This window comes from Pan paniscus, chromosome 2 (assembly GCF_029289425.2).
Source record: "Pan paniscus chromosome 2, NHGRI_mPanPan1-v2.0_pri, whole genome shotgun sequence".
Taxonomy (NCBI): Eukaryota; Metazoa; Chordata; class Mammalia; order Primates; family Hominidae; genus Pan; species Pan paniscus.
In genome coordinates, this window is record NC_085926.1 from 156766211 (window position 1) to 156789930 (window position 23720).

The 23720-nt window shown below is 41.8% G+C and overlaps 1 protein-coding gene across 6 annotated transcripts in view; it reads left to right on the forward strand.

Moving 5' to 3' along the window:
• Window positions 1–23720, forward strand: part of MFSD1 (major facilitator superfamily domain containing 1) — a 76694-nt gene that overhangs the window by 24090 nt on the left and 28884 nt on the right. For 2 of the 6 annotated variants that reach the window (XM_003830630.5, XM_003830631.5), the window contains 4 exons: window positions 81–193; window positions 1972–2019; window positions 3245–3302; window positions 4889–5626. In XM_003830630.5, the coding sequence (XP_003830678.1) occupies window positions 81–193; window positions 1972–2019; window positions 3245–3302; window positions 4889–4892 (223 nt within the window). In that variant the 3' untranslated portion in view covers window positions 4893–5626. Of the gene's footprint in view, window positions 1–80; window positions 194–1732; window positions 1795–1971; window positions 2020–3244; window positions 3303–3425; window positions 4867–4888; window positions 5627–23720 lie in introns of those variants that run through there. The other 4 variants (XM_034957663.3, XM_014344428.5, XR_008624921.2 and 1 more) reach the window with 3 other exon arrangements.

The window sequence follows — 23720 nt, forward strand, 5'->3', positions numbered from 1 at the left end:
CTAATATTTATAGTGAAGTGTTAACCTATGTGTGAAGACTTTTGAAAATGAAATGTGTCTTTATATTTCTTCCATTGTAGCATGCAGTCCATTCAGAATCTTGGGTTGGCCATCATTTCCATCATTGCCGGTATGATACTGGATTCTTGGGGGTATTTGTTTTTGGAAGTGTTCTTCATTGCCTGTGTTTCTTGTGAGTATTCCGTATGACAACATTTTGTTTCTTTTACTACATAACAGAATGTTCTTATTTTTACTTAGGCATAGCTCCCAGATTTGCCTAATTCTCACCTGTGTATTAGAATTTCATAGCTGGTGACTTTCTAGCCCTCTGAAGATTCACAGGCATTTTTTAGGAGATTCCTATCCTTAAAGGCAGTGATTGAGTTGGTTTCATATTCTGTTTTAACTATTTACAGTTTTAAAAAAAAAAGCATTTTCCCACTTAAAGTGGAACAATTTGAAGAGTCCTGAGTATATCCTTAATGTGACTGTGTGGAAACGTTGGTGTGATTTAGGTGTGAGTACTCATGGTTATTCATTAGGCAGTTTTAACTGATTTTTATTTTTAGTCCGTAATTTAGTTTTTACCTGTAATGTCATTGGTTTGAAATAGGAGGCATTAGGAAACTTGAGAAATATATAAAAATAATAGCATTTGTCCATAGGTAATCTTTACCATACATATAAATTGTGTTTATCTGAAAAGAAAATTCTCCTTAACACATCAAGATGTCTTTTATACTTCAATATTGTGCTTAAAATGACAAACCACAGTGATGATTTTATCAAACTTTGTTTTCATTTATAGGGAATAAAGCCCATCCATACCTGAAGTGTGGTATTTGCAGATAATTGCTTATGAGTTGCCTTGAGTGCATTTTATTATCTCATAAATAAACGTGCTTGTTTTAGAAACAAGAATGTCAAGTTTTAAAAATAAATGTTTAAAAAAGTGGGTCATATAAGAATTTCAAACATTAAATCATAAAATGTTTTTTGTCTGTTTTTGTTGTTGCAGCATGTGGTTAAATGTCAGTCCACAGTTCAACACATATTTGGGTCTCAAAGCAAACAGTGTGCCATTTGAATATGTTTTTCTGTTATTTTATTTTATTATTATTACTTTTTTAGAGACAGGATTTGTCTCTGTCGCCCAGACTGGAATGCAGTGGAGCAGTCACAGCTCAATGTAACTTTGAGCTGTGGAGTTCAGGTGATCCTCCCACCTCAGCCTCCTTGGTAGCTAAGACTACAGGTGTGCACCACCATGCTTGGCTGGTTTTTAAATTTTTTTGTGAAGATGCTGTCTCACTGTGTTGCCCAGGCTGGACTTGAACTCCTGGCCTCAAGCGCTCCTCCTGCCTTTGGGATTACAGGCATGAATCAAAATAATAAGATAATAGGCCTGCCCTATTATTTTAAAGTAAATTAAACAGTGTTCTTCACTTATTAAAGGAAAAAGCCAAGGGAAAACTTGAATTTTGAGGTCTTGATTGATTTGAGTCTAATGATCACATTTTAATGTTTGGTTACTTGAAATTTGTAAAATGGACATGGCATTTTCAGACTTAGAGCCCCCAAAAGACTACTGTTTGGCTTCCTCTGAAATGATAAACAATCGGGGGCTGGCAGGAGTTTTTGGTAAGTCCTGCAAAGGACCAGCACTGAGAAAGGGAGAGGAAAGAGGGGCAGGGCTGGGCTGTGGCTGGGTCGGCTCTCTTTTTTCTAGGGGCCTCAACTTCTTTGTTTCTGGCCTGCCACCCCTGGGCTGAGTAGCCCTTGGAGAAAATGGTGTGTAACTTATTTTTAGTGCTTTTGGAAAATAAAATAATGGGAATAATATTTTTATTTAAAATAGCAATTAATAAAGGTTTGATTGTGTCTAAGCTTTGCTTTGTGATTATGATTACATAGGAATCATTGAGAAGAAATACATATTTTAAGGGCCCTATGTTTTTTCACTCCTAGTGTCACTTTTATCTGTGGTCTTACTCTATTTGGTGAATCGTGCCCAGGGTAAGTAGAAGATCTGATATTTGCTTCTTAAACCGCAGTGGATCATCTTGTGGGGTCTCTGGGTCTGCCTCTTTGGGGGCCAGTGCTTTAGTCCATGCAGTAATGACTTTCTGTTCATAATGATGGAAACACATTTGATTATGTAATATATAATTATGTTTTCTGGGCCTTCATATTTATTAAAATTGCTGTCATTTTAAAAAAATCTAGCCAGATGAGTTTCTTATAATATAAAATCTTAGATGTTATTTTTATATTAACATAAAGAAATATAGCATTTAAAAAGTAACCTAAAGCCCCTCTGTGTTATTGTCCTACATTAAAAAAATCAGAACTAAGCAAATTTATAGCTATAATTTACATTTTAAGGTTCAAGATGTTTGGTTTAGAATTAGAAATTACAGATTTTTTTTTCTTTTGCTAATTCGTACTGTATGCATTAGTGCATTTTTGTTGTTGTTGTTCTTGATAAGATTTTGATGTTGTCCTTAGTAATTTTTCTAACTGCTTGCTCCTAAAGAGTTTTATATATTTAGTAGAATATAATATATATGCTGTGTAAATAATTTTAGGCCATTTCCTTTTTTTTTTTTTATTTAAATAGTTTTTTTTTTTTCTTTTCTTTTTTTCTTTGACAGAGTCTTACTCTGTCACCCAGGCTGGAGTGCAGTGGTGCGATCCCAGCTCACTGCAGCCTCAACCTCCCAGGCTCAAGTGATCCTCCCACTTTAGCCTCCCAAACAGCTGGGACTATAGGTGTATGCCACCACAGCCAGCTAATTTTAAAATTTTTTCTAGATATGGGGTCCCCCTATGTTGCCCAGGCTGGTTTCAAACTCCTGAGCTCAAGCAATCCTCCCGCCTTAGCCTGGGATTTACAGGCGTGAGCCACCACACCTGTTCATTTCCTTTAATTTCTCTTAATTTTCACTATTATTGAATATTAATACAGTGTCCTAAGTAACAACACTTGAAGCAATACATAAGTCCAAACTTAAAAAAATGCTTAAATTAAGGGGTGATTATTTATATCACACAAGAATTTCATTTTTTCCCTTTGGGAAGGTTCCAGTAGATAAACCATTACTTTTTCATCATTGATAGCTTTTTCTATTACTTAAAATACAGTATATCTATGCAAATGGTTGCATGTATGTGTGTATGGTTGAAATTTACTTACTGATAATACTTATATGGAAAAGATCTATGTTTATTTGTGTTTTAGGTGGGAACCTAAATTATTCTGCAAGACAAAGGGAAGAGATAAAATTTTCCCATACTGAGTAAGTATTAAAAGGGTGAAAAGTTGTCTTTATTTTTGAAATCTTAAATATGAGCATTTCGTTTCAAGGTTTGGGCTTTGAAGTTTTTTTTTTTTTTTTTTGATTCCCATGCTTGTCGTCCAGGCTGGAGTGTAGTGGCATGGTCACAGCTCACTGAAGCCTCAACTTCCTCAGCTCAGGCAATCCTCCCATCTCAGCCTCCCAAGTAGCTGGGACTACAGTTGTGTGTCACCATGTCTGGCTAATTTTTTGTATTTTTAGTAGAGATGGGGTTTTGCCATGTTGCCCAGGCTGGTCTAGAACTCCTGGGCTCAAGCGATCTGCCTGCATCGGCCTCCCAAAGTGCTGGGATTACAGGTGTGAGCCACTGCGCCTGGCCTGGGCTTTGAACTTCTAAGAGATTAGTCTTCCTTGAGTTTTGAGAGCTAGCTATTATGTGTGTGGAACTATTATAACAACATTCTTGTCTGCTTCAGAAAATTTAAAAATGGATATTAAGGCTTGAAACGAAGGAAAAAAATAATTCAATTTAAGTTGCTCTCTGTGAGACAGAGACGCAGAGAGAGAGAGGGAGAGAAAGAGAGAGAGAGAGAGAGATCGATCTGTATTACTTGTAATTTATTGGAGGAAAGGCCTTCGTCCTGAGGTCCTGGACTGGGCTTACCCTTCCATTCTCTCAGATATTTTCTTTTTCTTAAGTAGTTGATAATTTTTCATCTTCTTCTGGTACCAATATGTGGTTCTGTGTTCTCTGATTCATTTGGAAGAGATTTAAGTATATAGCGTGGTGATTAAGTTAACTTATTTCTTTTTCTAAAAGTATGTACTGAAACATAATAGTGATTCTGTTTCCTGTTATTTCTAATATTTTTAGACATTGAAGTTTTTATGATTTTAAACATTTATTTGTAAATATATATACCATGTGATTGTAATTGTTGTGACTTTTGACTAGGTTAAAATCTGGTAGAACAGTCTGTTTTTTTGAGATGGGGGTGGTTTTGGTCATATTAAATTCACTTTTAACAAATACATCTTAAAATAATCAGAAGTATGAGTTTTGAATATCTTTATGATAGTCATATTATGTTAAAAGTTTGGAAACAACATAAATGTCTTAGAGTAGGGAAAATGGTTAAATATATCATGACACATCCATGTGATATGTTGTTAAAACCATGTTTTAGAAGGATTTTTAATGTCATAGATGCTTAACATGCCGTATGCTAAGTAAACAAAAGATAAAAATGCAAATATCCTAATTTTATTCAAGAAAAAGTATGCTGTCACGTGCTTGTTTTAAACCCAATTACTTATGTATAATAGGAAATATACCACTAGAAATAACCTCATATTAATTGAAACCTCAGAATATTAATTAAAAACTCAGAATATTTTTCAAATTTTCTACATTGATCTTTTGTGACTTTTAGGATCAAGAAGAGTTAAAAAATTACTCAGAAAAAAATGTGTAGCTTAGTATTTGCTATTACATGTCTTGTAATGCTTGGTTTTCATTTTATAAGGCAGGTGAGCTTCATGTTTTTTTCTTCCTCTTTGATAATTTATTGCGTTATGTTTTGCAGATGAGAAGTTAAAATGAATGTGTCATGAGAATGGGCTTAACACATCGTTGGTTTGAAAACTTCCATTTTTAAAAATTTAGAGTTTAGTCATTAGAAAAAATAATGGACTGGAAAGTTATATTTATATCCAAATATACCTATTTCAAAGTGTATTTGTGAGGCCTGTTTTAGCCTGTGTCTTTTGTATTGTGTGTTGCTAAAGAATTCTACTTTTAGTAGGCTAATCAACAATGAAAGGGTTAGAAAATTGCCGTGGAACATCCAGGTGAACTTCAGGAAAGACAGTGAAAAATGGAAAACATTGGAGCTTCTGTTGAGATAATCTTCATTAGGTATATATCTTAGGGATACAGCCTTTTCTTTATCTTATAGCAGGAAAAAAAAACTTTTGAGGGAAATAGAAGGGCTGCGTTACACAAAATAAACAATGGCATTGTCATAGGCCTTCCTTTTACTAGTAGGGCATAATGCTAGGGAATATGTGAAGATGTTTTTATGAAGTCTCTTTCTGATCACGAACAATAGCTTGCGCTCTACTCTGTAGTTATGTGGATTGCCGAGCAATGACCCTTTTCAATTTCTTATTTCTGTGTTACTGAGGACCCTAATCACTTAGGGATCTAATTTTATAGTATAAACTTTCTGTACAGTTTTTCTTATAGTCTAATAAGTAAAAAGTGTCCTTCAAATTATGATAATTGCCTATGTACACGGATAAATTAAAACACTGCACACGGAGTACTTGATGTCTTCTTTTGATTTTAAAAAATACAAAAACACTGATTTTAACTTTTATTCATGCAGAAGATTATCTAGAAGAAAACCCAAGTTAGAATAAAGAGAACTTGCCCAATTACAGTCACTGAAAGATTATGGGGGTAGCTTTTTCTCCAGAGTAGAACTTTAAGTAACATATGTGGTTTTTTTATATTAAATAAAATATGAGTATGAAGCTTCTCTGACAAACTTTAAATACTTTTTAATATTTTTCAGCCTTAACATATTATTTGTTAAAGTCAAAGAATGCAGATATTTTAGACAAGATATTAAACCAATGTATTTAGCTGATTATATTGTTTAAAGCACATGGCATGATATTGTAAGTGTAAATGTTTGGGAACAGATTGAAAGTACGTTCCTTATGCAAGGTAGCTTGGCAGCTTTATTTACATCTGTTTTTCTGACTTACAGTTTATTGTGTTGATATGACTTGTCTCTGTGTCCCTACCCAAATCTCATCTCGAATTGTAATCCCTATGTGTTTGAGGGAGGGACCTGGTGGGAGGTGACTGGATCATGGGGGCAGTTTCTCCCATGCTGTTCTTGTGATAGTGAGGGAATTCTCATGAGATCTCATGGTTTAAAAGTGTGGCACTTCCCCTTCACACTCTCTCTCTCTCTCCTACCACCATGTAAGATGTGCCTTGCTTCCCCTTTGCCTTCTTCCATGATTTTAAGTTTCCTGAGGCCTCCCAGCCATATGGAAGTGTGAGTCAGTTAAACCCCTCTAATTTACAAATTACCCAGTCTCAGGTAGTATCTTTATGGCAGTGTGAGAACTGACTAATACATGTGTCATTATTGAGTTGTTAGTTCTTTAGGCTCTGACTGCCATATGACTGTTTCAGCACATGGGTGTTGAATATTGACCTCACAAGTGGGGGAGAGTACAGGAAGTCCACACTACTTCTGCTGGAAGGCCTATGTGGCCTGGCCTCTTGCCTTGTCTCTCCACCACCTCTGTGCCCCAGCCACAGTGAGCTGCTTACATGTTTTCAAATGGGTTGTGTTCCTTTCCCTCCCAGTGGCTTTGTCCACACTGTTCCCTTTGCTTAGAATGTTTTCTCCAAGGCTCTCTAGAACCTGTTTTTACCTGATTTATACCAGAAAACCTTAGCCCCCAGCCCAGAACCATTCTTCCTCATGGAAGCTCTTCCAGATCCTTCAGGGTGTATTGGGTTCTTCTAAGTTGCTGTGATCTTGCAGTTTTCCTTTTTAGCTTACCTCAACTTAAAATAATGAAGAATCTCTGATAATGTGGGTGTGGGTGTCTCTCTCTTCCTTAGATTGGAAGCTCCTTGAGGGCAGGGACTGCGTCCGTTTTGTTATCGATGATTATATTGATAGTGCCTAGCAAAAGTAGGCACAAAATAAATATTTTTTTGAATGATATATAAAAAGAGTAAATTAGAATAACCCTTTTGGAGGATGAATTGGCAATATGAATAAAAAGACCTAAAAGGGGGATGGTGGTGGGCTAAATGCCTTTTGGCTTAGCAATTCCATTTCTAATAACTTGTCCTAAAGAAACCATCAGACAAATATACATGTAAATATATTTTAAGAAAGCATCTTCACTGCCAGATTTTATAATAGCCTAAAGTATAATAGAAAGCCACTCTAATTTACAATAATAGGGGATTTGTTAAGTACATCATATTACATACCTAAAGTGAAATATTAAGTAGTCATTAAATGGTTTTGTTAGAGAACATATTGACATGGAATAATGTTGATGACATTTTCACACGGAAGATTCATAGTGGTGCCATTTTTATAAAAACAAATACATCTGCATGATATGTACACTAGTGTCTCTGAATGATGAATTTCTATTGGCTTATTTATGTTTTCTGATTTTTTTCACAATAGCTCTTTATTGTGTAATGAAGGTTTTAAAAACCCCACAAAGAATATAGTTCAATGCAAGTTTGAGTCCTGCTGTTTTAAAGTGATAATGTTCAGAAGGGAGGAAAGGAACAGGTAGTGTTTTTCAAAGAACTCTGGGGGTGAAGATGGGAGTTCAACAGTGCCATGAGTTAGAAATCAAATTTGCATTGCCAGGAATAAAATTGCATGTAAAGGGAATTTTCAGAGACAAAATGGAAAAGAATGGCGTCAAGGATAAATGAAACAATGCCTTTATTTTTTAGTCCTAGTATTCACTGGTAGCAAACAACAGCTCCAACTTGTGTGCATGCTGCTCATGATATCTGGAAGGCCTCAACTGCAGCCTCATATCCTTTGCCCTCTTCCATTTGAGTGTTCCTGAGTGCCCCAGTGGGGATTTGGTTGTAAGCCTTCAGCAGTGATTTGCTGCCAAAAAGTTCATGGAAGAAAGCTTTGAGTTTTTGTAAGAAATACTAAAAAGCCCTGACATCGTGTAGGCCAGACAGCCAAACTTAGTATAACTTATTAACATTTATTTCTCTCAAGTATATTAGTGTATATGGTCATGTATTCCTGTGCACATATCTTTTCTTCAGTGGATCTTTATCAGTTCCAGGTTTTGGCAGCTGCCTGCTACAGTAATCTACTGTATTCCCCAAACTGATCTTCCCTTTGTAGATTTGGCAGATTTATTGTGCAATGAAAATCAGTGGACCTACAGGGCATTTCATTTCAGATTATCATGTACTCGTAGGCATTTGTCATTTTGTCTTTTTGGAGAGGATCACCTTCGGTGTGTGTCTTCCAAGTTTTACCACGTAGTAGCTTTTGTGTTTCCATTTTCTTATTAGCAAAATAGAAGATCACTAGAGTTCCTTCTATAGCACTCTCATTCTTAATTTATGAGACATAAGGATATGGCTAATATATGTTAGATGTGTATTGGTGGATGACCTAAAACATCTACAAATTTATCTCTCCATACCTTGTGTAGTTGATGGGTTGGGCAAGCTGGGCCTTCCTGGATTGCATTCACATTACTGTGGTAAGTAAATGAAGCACCCTGGAGGGGCAACAGAATGCCCTCTGGAATTTCTAAAAGTCAATGAGTTATCCCAAACAGCTGAAAGTGTGGGCTAACTTCTTGCAAGTCTTGCTCCCTCCCGCCAATATTGAGGCTTGTTCAGTTTTCCAAGGAAAATCTGATTATTGTGGGGGTTCTATGTCTTACCATGTTCAGATAGTTTTTAACCTTTGGAAGCCAACCCTGTCTGCCCTGGGGAAGAGGTAACGAAAAATTTCACGACAAAAGGGAAACCCCCACCTCCAGCCCAGTAGAGCCCAGATTTCACAGGGTAAAGTGAACAAGAGATGGACAGTGGATAGAGTGGGTGGGAGGAGGATGAGAGAGAGGCTGGGCTGGAGCTGGAAGCAACAGGGTTCAAGAACTGGGAAGAGAAAATGGCTGGAGGTAGTAGGAAGGTGGGCCTGGCAGCAGATCATCCCAGGATTTTAGAGTCATGCCTATGAGGTGAGTGTTAGAGGGAAGGTAAGAGTCCTCTTCTGGCTCTGGCAGGGTCCATGGAGGTAGAGGCCAGGCTTAGTGGATGGGAAGGTACAGGGAATGGGCCTGAGGACAATCATATTATCTCTTAAAATGTTTTCCATGACTTCTATTTTTTTTTGGAATTCTGTGAATTTTAATAGAGATTTGTGCTATGACACCACAATTAGGATGCAGAACAAATAGTTCCTTAATGTTTCAAAGGAAAAATATTATAATTGCCTTTTAAGATAATGTATGTATTCTTTTCATGTGGAAATATTTGAATTATCTTAGAAAGTTCTAGTTTATTTGTCAGCACTTAGATTTTTAAAATGCTTTTTGAGTCTAATGACTAAGTACGTAAGGTTTTATGATCATGCTACTTAGTATGTTTCGTAGACAATTTTTCACCTTTTAACATTTCTGAAATTGGGATGTGTCTTATCTTTGTTAGCATTTCATGATTCAAAGAAGTACAGTAGTGGGGAAAACCAAGCATGATGCTTGTGGCGATGTCATGTTGCTTCCTGAGTAAGATGTTCATGGGCTTCTGGGTCTTCGTGTCTGGCATCATTGACTCCGAGGCTCTTTGCTAGACCTGGCAACTCAGAGATGTGGAAAGCGTGGACCACCTTGCTCAAGGGTCTCATGAATGAGTGGGGAAATAGACAGAGGATCAGTGATTCAGTGACTCTGATACAGCGTGATGAGGGCTGTCAGAGCAATGACAAGACTTAATAAGGTTCAGAGAACCTAGGACACCTGCATGATTTGAAGAGGAGGTGATCTTTGAGCTGCATTGTAAAGGGTGAGTAGGATAGCTCATCTAAAGCTGAGAAGGTGCAGGATGGGAGGGAGGAGGAGAAGACGTCCCAGAGCTAATCCTGAGAGAGGCTGCTGGTGAATGGAAATGAAATGAAAGTGGCATGTGGGGAATTTAGTTGTGCAAGGCAGATCACTGAAGTCTGTTTCTTCGATGTTCAGGATTGTGATCATAATCTTTTGAGCCTCTGGAAGATATTAATGCTGGTGATTCTCAAGGTAGGATTTGAATTTTAGAAAGATGACCCTTTAAGCAGTAGGAATGGAATGGATTGGGGGTTGAGGGGAACAAATTTGGAGGCAGGAGAATGGTTAATAGGTTGGAGCATTGAAGCTGGAGACATGATGGGCCTTGAATTAAGGCAGTGGTAGTGAAGATGGAAAGGAGGGACAGGGGCTTATGGTGCTTGGGAGGTTGAACTGACAGGTGGTCATTTGCTGGATGTGAGGTGGGGGAGAGGCCAGAGTTAAGGACGACTCCCAGACTCCTGCCTAGGGTGGACATTGGTGCCATTCGGCCATCAAGACCGCAGGTGAGAAGGTGCAGGGTTGGGAGGAAAATGAGTTTAGTTTTGGCATTGTGGAGCTTGCGGTGCCCGAGATTTGTATGAACAGGAACATGGGTTCAAAATGTGAGAGAAGATTGCTCTGGGGTGTGATTTGGGAGCCATCGGGGAGTCAGTGAGATTGCTCAAAAAGAATGTGGGATAAGATAAGAGGGCCAAGGACAGAGTCCTGGGTCACATCCACTCACCCGGTGGGAGCAGGGAGAGATGCAGTCTGTGGAAGCTAAAGAGGTTTTAAGAGGGAGTGAGTGGGCTGGGCGTGGTGGCTCACGCCTGTAAACCCAGCACTTTGGGAGGCCGAGGCGGGTGGATCACCTGAGGTCAGGAGTTTGAGACCAGCCTGGCCAATATGGTGAAACCCCATCTCTACTAAAAATACAAAAATTAGCTGGGCGTGGTAGCGAGCGCCTGTCATCCCAGCTACTCGGGAGGCTGAGGCAGGAGAATTGCTTGAACCCGGGAGGTGGAGGTTGCAGTGAGCCAAGATTGTGCCATTGCACTCCAGCCTGGGTGACAAGAGTGAAACTCCGTCTCAAAAAAAAAAAAAAAAAAGGAGTGAGTGACAGTGTCAAATGCCAAGAAAGGTAGAGAGGATAGGGGCTGACAGTGTCTGTTTAACTTGTAACTGGGAAGTCATTAGTTTGTTTTTGAGAGGAATTTCAGTGGACTGAGGTGGCGGGGTAGGCAGCAGCCAGGGTATAATGATTTGGAGTATGAATTCAAGGTAGAAATTACAGTAAAAATTGTAGCCTGCCCTTGCAAGAAACTAGGCTATGAAAGAAGAGAGTGTAAGAAAGTCTTCAGAGGCTGCTGCTTTGATTGTCGGGTTAATGCTTTATAAAGTCCTCTTTATTAATGTGTTTTTCTACTTGCAGAGTAGAACATTCTCAGACTCTGCGATTCTTTAATTTTCCTGAAGTGGCACTCTTTGCTTTTTGTTCGTGATTTAACCACTATAAAAATGCCCAGCTACAGCTTGCCGCAAGAACATAAGTTTGGCTTCTTATCATGGAATTCTTTTTGAGGCCATTACCTTTGAAGTTGTTTGATACGTTAACAAAAAAAATCCTCAACAAAACAAAAAGTTGGGAAGTACAAATACTAAAGAGATTTAGCTTGTTTATAGGAAAGTAAAAGATAATGAGAATACGTAACTTTATAAGCTCAGGTTATGCTTAATTGCAAGCAATTAAAAACTTTCCCCGTTTTATTGCCTTTGAAATATGGGATAAAAGGAAAAAGTGAGAATGCTTGCAGGTTGTGTATCCTGGGACTGCTTTGAATTGAAGTTGGTGGGTGTTAGAACAAATAAATCCCAAAGAACTTGTGATTTAGTTTTATAGGCACACATTCATAAATTGGATTTTTCAGTAATTCCAGAAAAGCACACACAGGAGAAGCATTTGTTATGTATTCATTTATTCCTCAGTGTTTTAGTGAGCACCCATATGCTCAAGCCTCTGCTAGATCTCGGCGTGAGGGAGATAAAAGGATTTAAATAATGCCTCTCATACTTTGCAGAAGGGGAGATGTGCTAAGAGAGGTGTGGAGGATGTTCAGAGAAGAGAGGGCCTTCTGATGAGTGATCCAGGGAGGCTTCTCGGAAGAGGTGGCATTTGAGCTGTTTGCTGAGAGACAGACAACTGTTACAACTGTTCATTCTCTTTGACTAGTTTGTTTCATGTTAACACCCTTGACTTCTCTGTGTCTTGACCCTGTTTACTTACTTGATTTTCTGATGCTCTGTTATCCGAGAGCAACTCCTGTCCTCCGCTCTGTCATGCTTTCTATGATTCCTGTGTATCCTAGGTCCTCTGTTCTTTTTCTTCACTTCTGTCTCAGAGATACCATTTTCTGATTCAGCTCTGAATATTTGCCCACCCAGTTGGCCCCAAACCCAGAGCTTGAGATTCGGTTGTCTCTCAACCTCCACCCTGCATTTCCAACTGGAGGTCTCACTAGCAGCTAACAGTAGCTTGTCTAAATCTGAGCTCTCCCTAACAGCACACAGTCCCCTCCCTCCCTTCCTCCCTTGCCCACCCACTGAGTGCTAGGTGCTAGTTGATCATTCTTTTGATTCCTGTGGCTCAGAGTCTCAGAGTAGTTTTTGTTATGTCTCCCTACCAGCCGTGTTTAATCCTTTTATTTCTGTTTTTTCCAATACGTTTAAAAATTTTAGTTCCCCTTCTTCCACCTTAGCCTGCCTGTTAAATGCATTCTTGGATCCCTGCAGTGGTCTTCTAAATATTGATCATCTTTCTTTTCATGATTGACATCACCCGTGCCCACTGCCTACCACACTTGCAATGTTGCTGGGATACCGTGTTCTATGGGTTGAAAAATGGAGTTGTGAGGGAGATAAAACAGACCTGAAATGATAAAGGAGCCCATGTCAACTTCAAGGCAATAAGCCCCATGGGAGAGTCAGCAGTGCAGAGGTCTGAGGCAACTGGAGGATGCCAAGCCCATGGCCTGTGGAAGGTGGGAACGTAGGCATTTGGAGAAGGCTTTGTCAGGGATTGTAAAGAGGTAGATGACAGGCCCGTGGCAAATGTGAGAGAGGTGGGAAGCCACAGGGTGTGGTGAGAGAGCCATGAGTTGAAGAGTTCAGCTGGGACTAGACTGTGACACGGCTAGCATGTCAGCGTGAGGGAGCTGGGCTTTATTCTGTGGAAGTGAAGATACAGGGGAGAGTGGACAATTGGGGAGGATGGGATGTATGGACAATACTGTTCTAAAGAAAATCTGGAGATGCTGTGAAGGGAAGGGAGGTCAATATGGAGACTTTGAAGGAGTCTAAGCTGTGACGTTTTCTTTAATTCATTCAAAACATGGGGGGGCTGCCAGATTAAGTTTCTAAATCATGATTTGATCATACTGCACTTCTGCTGAAATGCCGTTGGTGATTCCTCCTGGCATGAGAAGTGGTTCTTTCACTGGCATTAGGGGGGCTTCATCATCACATGTCAGCCCGCCCTTCCAGCATTGTCTCCAACTCCTCGCCTTCAGGAACCAACCAATGACTTTCACACAAATTAAATTTGCTCACAGTGATCTCTCTTTCCATTTTCTCCACTGCTTGGGACATTCTCCTGGTTGAAATTTCTCCCAGCCTTCGGTGTACTCATAGGCTCTTCATGGCTCTCTCAGCCTGAGTGCTCTCAGTCCCCTTTGAAACTCCTCTAACGCTTACTGCCTGTATTATTCATTTTGATAATCAACAACTGACATAATTTCTTCTGTAGCAGCTTAAGCTGTTAATTAGTACCCATATTGTTGTTTGTATGTTTTTATATTTTGCTTCTCCAACAGTCTATAACTTCCTTAAGGGTTGGGATTGTGTTTGACACTTTTGTAGCTTGCTGTAGCCATCATATTTTCATCCAATATGAAAATACTAGCTCCAGTGACTGTATTTTGAACATCATAGTATTTGCTGACCTTCAGTTTTGTTTTAACCTGTCCAAACAATCAGGAAGATTAGGGAAGATTCTGAGGGCCCCGGGGGGATAATGGATTTGAGGATCCCAGCTTTCCCCAGGGTGGAGGGCATTGAATGGGTAAATTCAGGAAGGACTTTTTTTTTTCTTCTGGTTTTCTTATCCCCTTCTATAGGTGAGTTTTCTCTAATCACAAAGGAAGTGATGAATATCGTCTTGCCTCAGGTTCCACAGTGGATTCCTAGTTCTACTTACAATGGGGTCCTTTTCCTGAAGGGAATAGCCTAGTTTGATCCTAGTCTCTTGAGATAATTGTCCCTGAAAACCCAGGATATGATGTCAACTCAGTTAAACTTTTTTGATCCTAACTGTCCAGAAATAAGTTAAAAATGGATGTTTATACTTTGCTGTTAAGTAGGTCAAACAACTGCAGAGCAATTTAGCCTTATATGGATCAGAGAAATAATTGCAAGCACATAGGTTAACAAGAAATTAAAGGCAGGAAATCTTTGGCTAGGAGTGTAATGTACTTTCTTTTTAGAAAAGACAGTGCATCCTGAGGATTCTGCATTAGTTTTCTTTCCACTTCCAGGGTTGAAAGGCTGATGGGCATAGAGCTAGTGGCTTTATGGCGTATGGGCTGGCTCCAAGCCTTTCCTGGGGGAGCCTGGTGCACCGGTTTCTCCAGTAACGTGAAACCTTATTAATTTGTAAGGGGTGATAATCAAAACTGTAACTCAGCTGAAACTTGCCTGTGTGTTATGCAAAGGAAGGGCCAGAAATTAATGATATGAGCCAGAGAGCTGAGAGAATGTTCAAAAGAGCAAACATTTTAAGCTCTCTCAGCTCCTATAGAAACATTTATTTATGTGGAAAACAGCTGAGCTGCTAATTAGAAAACATCCTTGCCTATTCATTAAACCAATTATCCTGAGGAATTCTGCTAAGCAACACTTAGTCCAGTTCTAATTATTGTGTGTCCTTGAAAGCAATAAACTGTACTTTTAGAATAAAATGTTATAATGTAGGCATATACATGGTTTACTCAGACATTTCCCATAATTGGAGTGAGATAGTAATGAGGGGTTATGCTTGTTTCTTATAAAAAGAATTTAACCACCTTCTCTTCATAGGGAGATTAGTGAATTATTAGATAATTTTTTTTTTTAAGAGTTTCGCTCTTGTTGCCCAGGCTGGAGTGCAGTGGCATAGTTTCAGCTCACTGCAATCTCCGCCTCCCGGGTTCAAGCGATTCTCCTTTCTCCGCCTCCCAAGTAGCTGGGATTATAGGCACCCGCCACCACGCCCAGCTAATTTTTGTATTTTTAGTAGAGATGGGGTTTCACCATGTTGGCCAGATTGGTCTCGAACTCCTGACCTCAGGTGATCCGCCCGCCTTGGCCTCCCAAAGTGCTGGGATTACAGGCATGAGCCACTGTGCCCAGCCTAGATAATGTTATGTATAGACCTGAGAAATCCTTGGAAATCATTATGGTTATAAATGAGAGGTTTTTTTTAAGGTTATCTTTTTGGATTACCTTGCGTCTTAACTAAAAAAAGTCTTTTTAGGGAATAAACATCATTATGACTTAAGACATTGATGAAGATTTTTTTTCATAATCTCCAACATCATGTTTAAATTTAAATAAAAATGAAGCGAATCAGTTTTCTTGAAGCCACTTTACTCTGTATCTCCCATTTTATCCTGCAGAGCTTTTACTAACAAAAACACTGGTTAAGAAATGTAGTAAAAGACCACACAAGGTCTCCTCAGTGTTCTGCAGATAACAGCAACTGTGTCAACAAGCGAGCCGGCCTAAAATGACAAGCCGATATTGTCAAGGAGAACTTGGGCCGGCTCTAGGCTGGTGTTTGGATGGGGGCATAGCTTTCATGCTTAGGAGCATGTGCTTCAGAGGCCACTGCCTGGCTTTGAAAGCTCCATTCAACCCTATGATCTGGGCATTCTCCCACTGGGTAAGCCTGAACAAGTTACTTCGAGCTGTGCATGTCAGTTTCCTTCTCTGTAAATGGAGGAAACAATGGCCTCCACCACAAGGGATTATTGTGAGGGTTAAATGAGTTCCTCCATGCAAAGGTGCTCTTTCATAGTAAGGGTTTCATTTACAGGTCCATTTGCTCACTCATTCATTCAGCCCCTATCTGTTGTGCCCTTACTATGTGCCAGGCCCTGCTATGGAGGCTGGTATTGAGGGGTCAGCCATCAGAGGAGATCTCTGTCCTATTGGAGCATATAATTCAGTGGAAAGAGATCATAAATAAGTAAATGAATCACCAAGTCCAGATAGTAATAAATGTTGCAAAGACAATATATAAGGGAATACAGTGATTGGGTTATGAGGAGAGAGGTCAACATTAGCTAGGGTGGGCAGGAGTGGCCTCTGAGAAGGTGACATTTGAGCTGAGACCTGAATGACAAGAGACCAATGTCAGCTCTCTTTAAGAAAGTTTTCCTTTGTTTTAGTGGCTCTCTCCATACTCTTATTTTAAACTCACTTAACATCAATATAAAAGTGTCCTTTGCAGCAGGACACTTTTAGGAGGTCTTGAGCCCCTCTCCCACCAGCACTCACCTGTGTACGAACAAGTTGTTGCTAGTGGTGTTGGAGCTCGTTTTTCCCAAGCTTCACCTTGGCATTACCCAGATCTGTTCACCCCTGGGCATCTCTTCCTTCCTCCCAGCTGGATGCTCACCCAACTTGTTCTGCCTCAGTTTCTGGAGGAGCCTGACTCTATTTTTGCCCTCCCTGAAAGAAAATACAGGACTGGGTTGAGGCAGCTGCTCACACTCACCAGAGGCCTCCATATCTTGTAGGCCACACTGGCTGCCATCAAGAGCTGGCAGTCCTGAGAAAGCAGAAAGCGGATGGTGAGGTAGAAGGAGCGAGTGATATGGAAGGGCACAAAACAGAGGGTGAAGAGGCCACACACCAGTAGGATGGTCCGGATGGACCTGGCTCGGGCTGTGTTGCCTGTCCTCATGAGGTTCTCCTCTGGCTTGATCAGGCTCCTGACCATCAGTGAATAGCACACCAAAATGACCAAGGAGGGAAAGAAAGCCAGACAATGTCAGAACTATGCCATAGGCAAAAAGCCGATCAAAATTCTCTTGGTTGGTCATGTCATACCAGATCATCTGGCCATTGATGTAGTCCGTGTGGGAGAAGGCCAGTGTGGGCAGCAGCTGGAGGACCACCAGGGCCCAGGTGGTGCTGGTGCCCAGCCAGGCATGCCTGTGGGTCCGGTAGGGCAGCGAACGCAGTGGGTGGCACACACCTAGGAAGTGGTGCACAGAGATGCAGGTCAGCAGCAGGATGCTGCCGTAAAGGTTGGTATAGAACAGGAAGTGCACCAGCGTGCAGAGCAGCTCCCCGAAGGGCCACCTGTCATCTAGTGAGTAGGTGATGATGAGGAAGGGCAATAGCACATAAAGCAGGTCGGCCACCATCATGTTCACCAGATAGGTGGTGGCACAGCTCCAGCGCTTGGTTTGGCCCCAGGAGTGCCACAAGACAGTGCCATTTAGTGGCAGCCCTAGGATAAAGATGATACCGTAGGCCAGGGAGAGGTAGCCTTGCTTGTACTTCTCTGAGAACTGGCAGAGACCTTGTTCCTGTGATGTATTCGTGTCCACCTTCTCCATGTCCCGGGAGGCTCCCTCCAGGAGCAGAGCTCCACGATGGCTCCCGCTTCTGCTTCCCCTGGAAGGAAGCAAAATGGACAGCATAGCATCATGACCTCAGCATGGCATCAGCCTCTGCCCCAACCCGGCATTCAACTTTGTCTCCCAAAGTCTAGTCAGAGGCCTTGTTTAAAAGAGACCAACCCCAGGAAAATAGAGTATTCAACAAGGGCCAAATAATCTTCCAAAGCTGGGCGTCTAGACTTACCATGTCCAAAGGGTTGGCCTTACATTGACTTGTATGCTGTCTACTCTAGGCTGGGTTGTGATAGAAATGGTGGTGGGATGACACTGTCATTTAAACAGGGTACTCAACCTCCAGCTCTGTGTCTCCTCCTGCTAGAATCCATTGCATAGAGTCAGAAAATCTCCAAGGGGAGGTATTCTAGCCAGAAAAGCAGGTATATTCCCAGGGGCTGAAACTGCCCACAATTTGGTCCTAACCACACAGACCATAGTAGAGTAGCAAGTGACCCTTGGGGATTAGAGAGGATTAGGGAAAGCCCAGGTTTTGCCTACAGGCTCTGCTGGAGGATTTTGATTTGTATCTCTTTCAGGATTTCTTAACTGAGTATTTGAATACTGGGGCTGATTTGCTTATTAACCATCTTAGCATCTGAGCATCCAAGAAAACAAATCTGAGCCATGAAGCCAGGTGCAGCTTCTTCCTTATTCCTTCCTTGCTGACAAAGTAGATGCAATAGGTGGGCCCAAGTAGCTAAGGAAGCCGTGTGCAGAGCCTGAAGGGGAGCCAGCGTGTGGGCCAGCCAATCAGCATGGAGCCCACGGGAACTGAAAGATGTTTAATTCTGGGGCTTCATACTAGAAGCTTAATATTTAGAAAGACAGGTTAAAACAAGGGAAGAGAGAAAAGCATAAGTTAGGTAATTTTGGGGATAAGTTGAGTGTTGCCTGCAAACTATGGTATAGACAGAACCAAAGAAACAGAGACTTAATTCACTCTGTCAATCAACATTTATTGAGCATTTGTTGAGTCAGGCACTGGGAACATGAAGATGAATAAGACACAGCTCTTGCTTTCCAGGAACTCACAGTCTGGTGGAGGAAGACATAAATGGATACAGCTGATTGTAAAATGATGTGAAAAATGGTCAACAAAGTGCTGTGAAAATCAGCAGGATACAGCCAATTCTCCCCTGAGGGAATTGAGGGCAGGCTTCTTAGAATAGGCAGCATTTGAACTGCTTGGGAGAAGAAACATGAGCTTGCTAGCAGAGATGGGTGAGAGGCATTGGGTAGGGGGACTGCACACCCAAGGGAATGGAAGCCGAAAGGGCACAGTGTGTCCAGGGAGGGCAGGAGAGTCAGCCACTGTAAGGAGGATGTCTTAGCAGGACAGTGATGGGATATGGCTACTGTGATGGTTAGTTTCAGGTATCAACTTGACCGGATTAAGGGATACCCAGATAGCTGGTAAAGTGTTATTTCTGGGTATGCCTTTGAAGGTGTTTCTGACATAGAGATTAGCGTGTGAGTCAGTGGACCGAGTAAGGAAGAGCCACCCTCACCCAGTGTGAGCGGGCACCATCCAATCAGGTTGAGGGCCTGGATAGAAAAAAAAGGCAGAGGAAAAGCATATTCACTGTTTCTGCTGGAGCTGGGACACTCTTCTCCTGCCCTTGGACATCAGAACTCCAGGTTCACTGGCATTTGGACTCTGGGACCTGCACCATCTGCCCTCTGGGTTCTCAGGCCTTCAGCCTCAGACAGTTACACCATTGGCTCCCCTGATTCTGAGGCCTTTTGACTCAGAATGTGCCACACTGCCGGCATCCCTGCTTCCCCCGCTGGCAGATGGCATATCGTCGGACTTCTCGGCCCCATAACTGCTCAAGCCAACTCCCATAGCAAATCCCCTCTCCTGTATCTGTATAGGAAGTATAGATGGCAACATGGTCCTGGGCCTGGAACAGAGAGAGTGACTGGTCAGACCAGTGTGGGGCTGTTGAAGTGCACGCAGGTGACAGATGACCAGCATCCCAAGCAAGCCCAGGCAGGGTGGATGCAGAGCAGGAGATGCTGCTGAGGCAGGAGTGATGGGCCTCATTGGATGTGAGGCATGAGCCAGATGGGTTGAGGGTGTGTCTGAGCTCTACAATGTTGAGGACTGTGTGGGTGGTGAGGGTCTGAGGTAAGCACCAAGCTGAGGACTGGAGTTCTGAGGTTGGTGCGGGGGACAGTGGCTCTCCATGAGGTTGGTGCAGGGGACGGTGGCTCTCCATGCCTCAGCCTGCTGAGGGGCTCACCACCCTGCTCCCTGGCTTTAAAATCTGGAGAGGAAAGCTTTTATGGCTGGGCGAGTAAAAAAGCCGTTTTCATTCATTTTGTACCCTATAATTTGTTCATCTGGGGGGCTGGAAAATGCTTAGTAATTTCTGGTGAAGCTACCTTCCCATCTCCATGTTGGCTCTTGGAGGGAAGCCGAGGCGGGAATCCACCATGATTTAGCACTAGCTTGGGTCTGGCAGTCCACCCACATGATCTTACTTAATCCTCAGAACAACCTTGTGAGCAAAACATTATTACCCCTGTTTTATGATGAGGAAATTGAGGGTCAGAGAATCCTCTAGGGCCTATTAGGACCCCTAGTCTAGTAGGCAGTACTCTGATCTGGCCCATGGGCTAATGCCCTTCAAAGGACTGTTTTGGGGTAGTGAGAAGTGCTCAAATCCCACCTGTGCCAGGAACAAGTATGCCTTCTAAAGCGCTCACCATATCTCTGAGCCATGATTTCCTCAGCTGTTGTAAAATGAGACAATCCCTTTCTGGGGAGACTGCTGTGAGAATTACCTAGAAGAGAGGCAAGTGCCCCACAGGGCTGCCACGAGGGAGAGAACCCACACATTTTCTCTTTCCCTCTCTTCCCTCTGCCTCTTTTAGAGACAGTGGTACCCTGGAGACCTGAGCTCTTTGGTTTATGTGGCTGGGTGGGAGGGCAGGTGTGGCTTTGCTACCCCAGGATGGACAGGGTCACTTTATCCCTGTCTGTTACTGTCTGTGGACCCAATTTTATCCACCACTGATTCATATGTTGAAGCCCTAACCCCAACATGACTGTATTTGGAGTAAGAAAGTAATTGTGGTTAAATGAGGTCATAAGGATGGGGCCTAATCTGATATGATTGGTGTTCTTATTAAAAGGAACACTGGCTGGGCACGGTGGCTCATGCCTGTAATCCCAGCTCTTTGGGAAGTAGAGGTGGGAGGATCATTTCAGGTCTGGAGTTCGAGACCAGCCTGGCCAACATGATGAAACCCCATCATTACTAGAAATACAAAAATTAGCAGGGCGTGTTGGCGAGCGCCTGAAATCCCAGCTACTCGGGAGGTTGAGGCAGGAGAATTGCTTGAACCCGGGAGGCAGAGGTTGCAGTGAGCCAAGATTGTGCCACTGGACTCCAGCCTGGGAGACAGAGTGAGACTCCATCTCAGGGAAAACAACAACAACAACAACAACAACAACAAAACAGAAACAAAGGGACACCAAAAAGCTTGCTCTCTCTGCCATGTGAACACATGGATTTAAATCTGTGAGTTGACTTTAGCATTTAATATTTTATCTCCATCTGGAGAATATCTTGAACAAATGAAATGATTTGATAGAGTCTCATAAATGCCTTCAGACAGTAAAAGTTTGTTTTTATAAGTTTTTAAAAATAATAACTGTTGATTCATATGTACAATTCTTAATTTGCAAAGATGAACTAGGGACTTATTTACATCACAGCATAATTACTTGATTTTTAACAGGTTTATATAAGGGGGGGGCCCCTGTGTACAATTAATTAGGTGGTGGATTAAAGTAGCAGGTGGTTTATTTGGAATTAATTTTCTAATGTGCTTCAAATCCACTGGATAACTTGATGTTATTTGGCCACCTGACCACTAGGTGGCAATAAAGACCAACAGGTTACAATCCCTCCCGCTACCTGCTGCCCCGCCTCAACCCCAGAAATGGAAGCCAGAATTAGGGTCTTGTCCAGGTATAGCAGCTGTGAAAGAGATATAATTCATTGAAGACATGTAAAAAAATCCCACCGATCAAAGAATCTCCTATTGGTCTGTTGTCTGCAGTTACTATGTTAGGTTCACACAAAGGAATAAAGTGTAGCCAGTTGAAAGCTGCCTGTTGGGATGATTCTTCAGACTATCTCGTGAGATAGGCATGGCAGGCACCTTTCCCCCATTTTACAGCTGAGGAAACTGAGGTTCAGAGAGGTTAAGTAGAAGTCATGTCTGTGGTGATTTGGGGAAAGCCTGGACTTTTTACAAAGCAAAGATTCAGCAAGTTCCCAGATTTCCGGGGAATGTTTTCTTACCTACTTGTCCCTCCAGTGCCTGTCACCACCACCTGGAAGAAGAAAGACATGGAAATAAAATAGCAAGTCATCTCTCAAGTCACTAGATATAGCACCTCTGTCATAGATGACAGAACCCTAGCTCAAAAAGCATGATCTGGAGATAATAAAAAGAAAGATAATATATAATATTAAAATAAAAACTGACAAGAGTGAGACCCCTCTCCCATCCAAGTACTAACCAGGCCCAACCCTGCTTGGCTTCTGAGATCAGGTGCATTTAAGGTGGCATGGCTGTAGACACATAGCAACCCTATACTCAGTTTAAGATATACCTTGAGTCTGATCATAAACGGCACTGATGTTAGCTTTTTAATGATTTTGTATTATATTTTTACAATGTAGGCTTACATTTTCTCTGTACCTGGGCCCCTCCTCCATGTTTGAATTGTCCTGAAATATGGGAATCCAAGGGCTTTTATTTTTTCACAATCAAAGCAAATTGGGTTCTTTAAATAATTTAGAAGACTTTCTAGGACAGTGAGTACTTAATTTCAATAATTAATTTGTACAGCAGCTTGCACATTTTTGTTTTCTGTTTACAAGGATCTGACACAAGTTCAACTTTGTGTAAACAGGGGGAGTGATTGGGAAACTTGTATTGTCACGGCAGAGAAGGTGGCTGCTCTGAAATCAATGTGACTCTGGAAAAATAATTACTACCTTTCTCTTTTTAATCCATATGTACATTTGTGTGATACCCCAAATTGACTCTGAAATCAGAATTTTTAACCTCAATTAATGATGTGGTAAAAATAGCTGTAGCTATATTGTCCTGTAGTTGTGAAAGCCCATCACTGCCTCTAGGCTCAGGACTCTGAAAGGGGATTTTGAAAAAATCTTTTTCCTTTTACTTTCATTTAGCATCAAAGATCTTTAAATGCATCATGACTGAGTCTTTCCTGTGTGCTGTGTATGAAGAAATATAAAAAGCTGGTTTGGTTTGGGGCAAGATAAGATATCAGTTGCAGAGCCCGGGGCTCCAGGAGTCGTGGCAAAGTTGCCTAAGGCATCTGCAGAGTAGGGGCTGTATCCCAGGACCCCACCTTTGATCTGGTCTTACCCTCAGGCAGCATGTTCCCCTGACAGCCTGCCTGGAAAATGCTACTTACAGTGCTAACACCCTGGTGTGCTGCCCACCATCAGAGCTTTCTTGTTGCTATAGGATTTCTGGGGTGGGAGAGTGGTGCTGGCGGGGGAAGAATCTACAGCAGCTCTGGACACTCAACATGTTGGGGAGGAGGGAGAACGATGCTGTCTTAGCCTGAGTCACCCAGAAAGCAGAGCCAAGGCTGAATGGGCTACCGTTTTATTGGAGAGTGTAATCCGAGGGAGCAGGAGTGAGGGACAGGGGAATGACCTGTTGAAGGAGGGAGAACCAAATGTGAGGATTTGAAGATGCATTATTGAGTTGGCCCACACCCAAGGCAACTGAGTGCTCAATCCCAAGGGACGATCCTCTGAGAATCTGAAACCTGAATCTCCTGTGTCTCAGGAATCGATTGTGCCTCATATCCTCAGGCACAGGAGAGGGAAGCATTTATCCAGCAGCTCCTGTCTCCTTCTGGCCAGGCCCACACTCCCTGGATGAGCTTCAGGGCTGCTCTTCCTGCAGGGGCTTTGAGAAAGTTCTCCTCCAAAGGAGGCTGTGACAGCGGGTGCATGGCACATCCTGTGAGAACAGAAGAGGATCAGAAAGAGAAGAC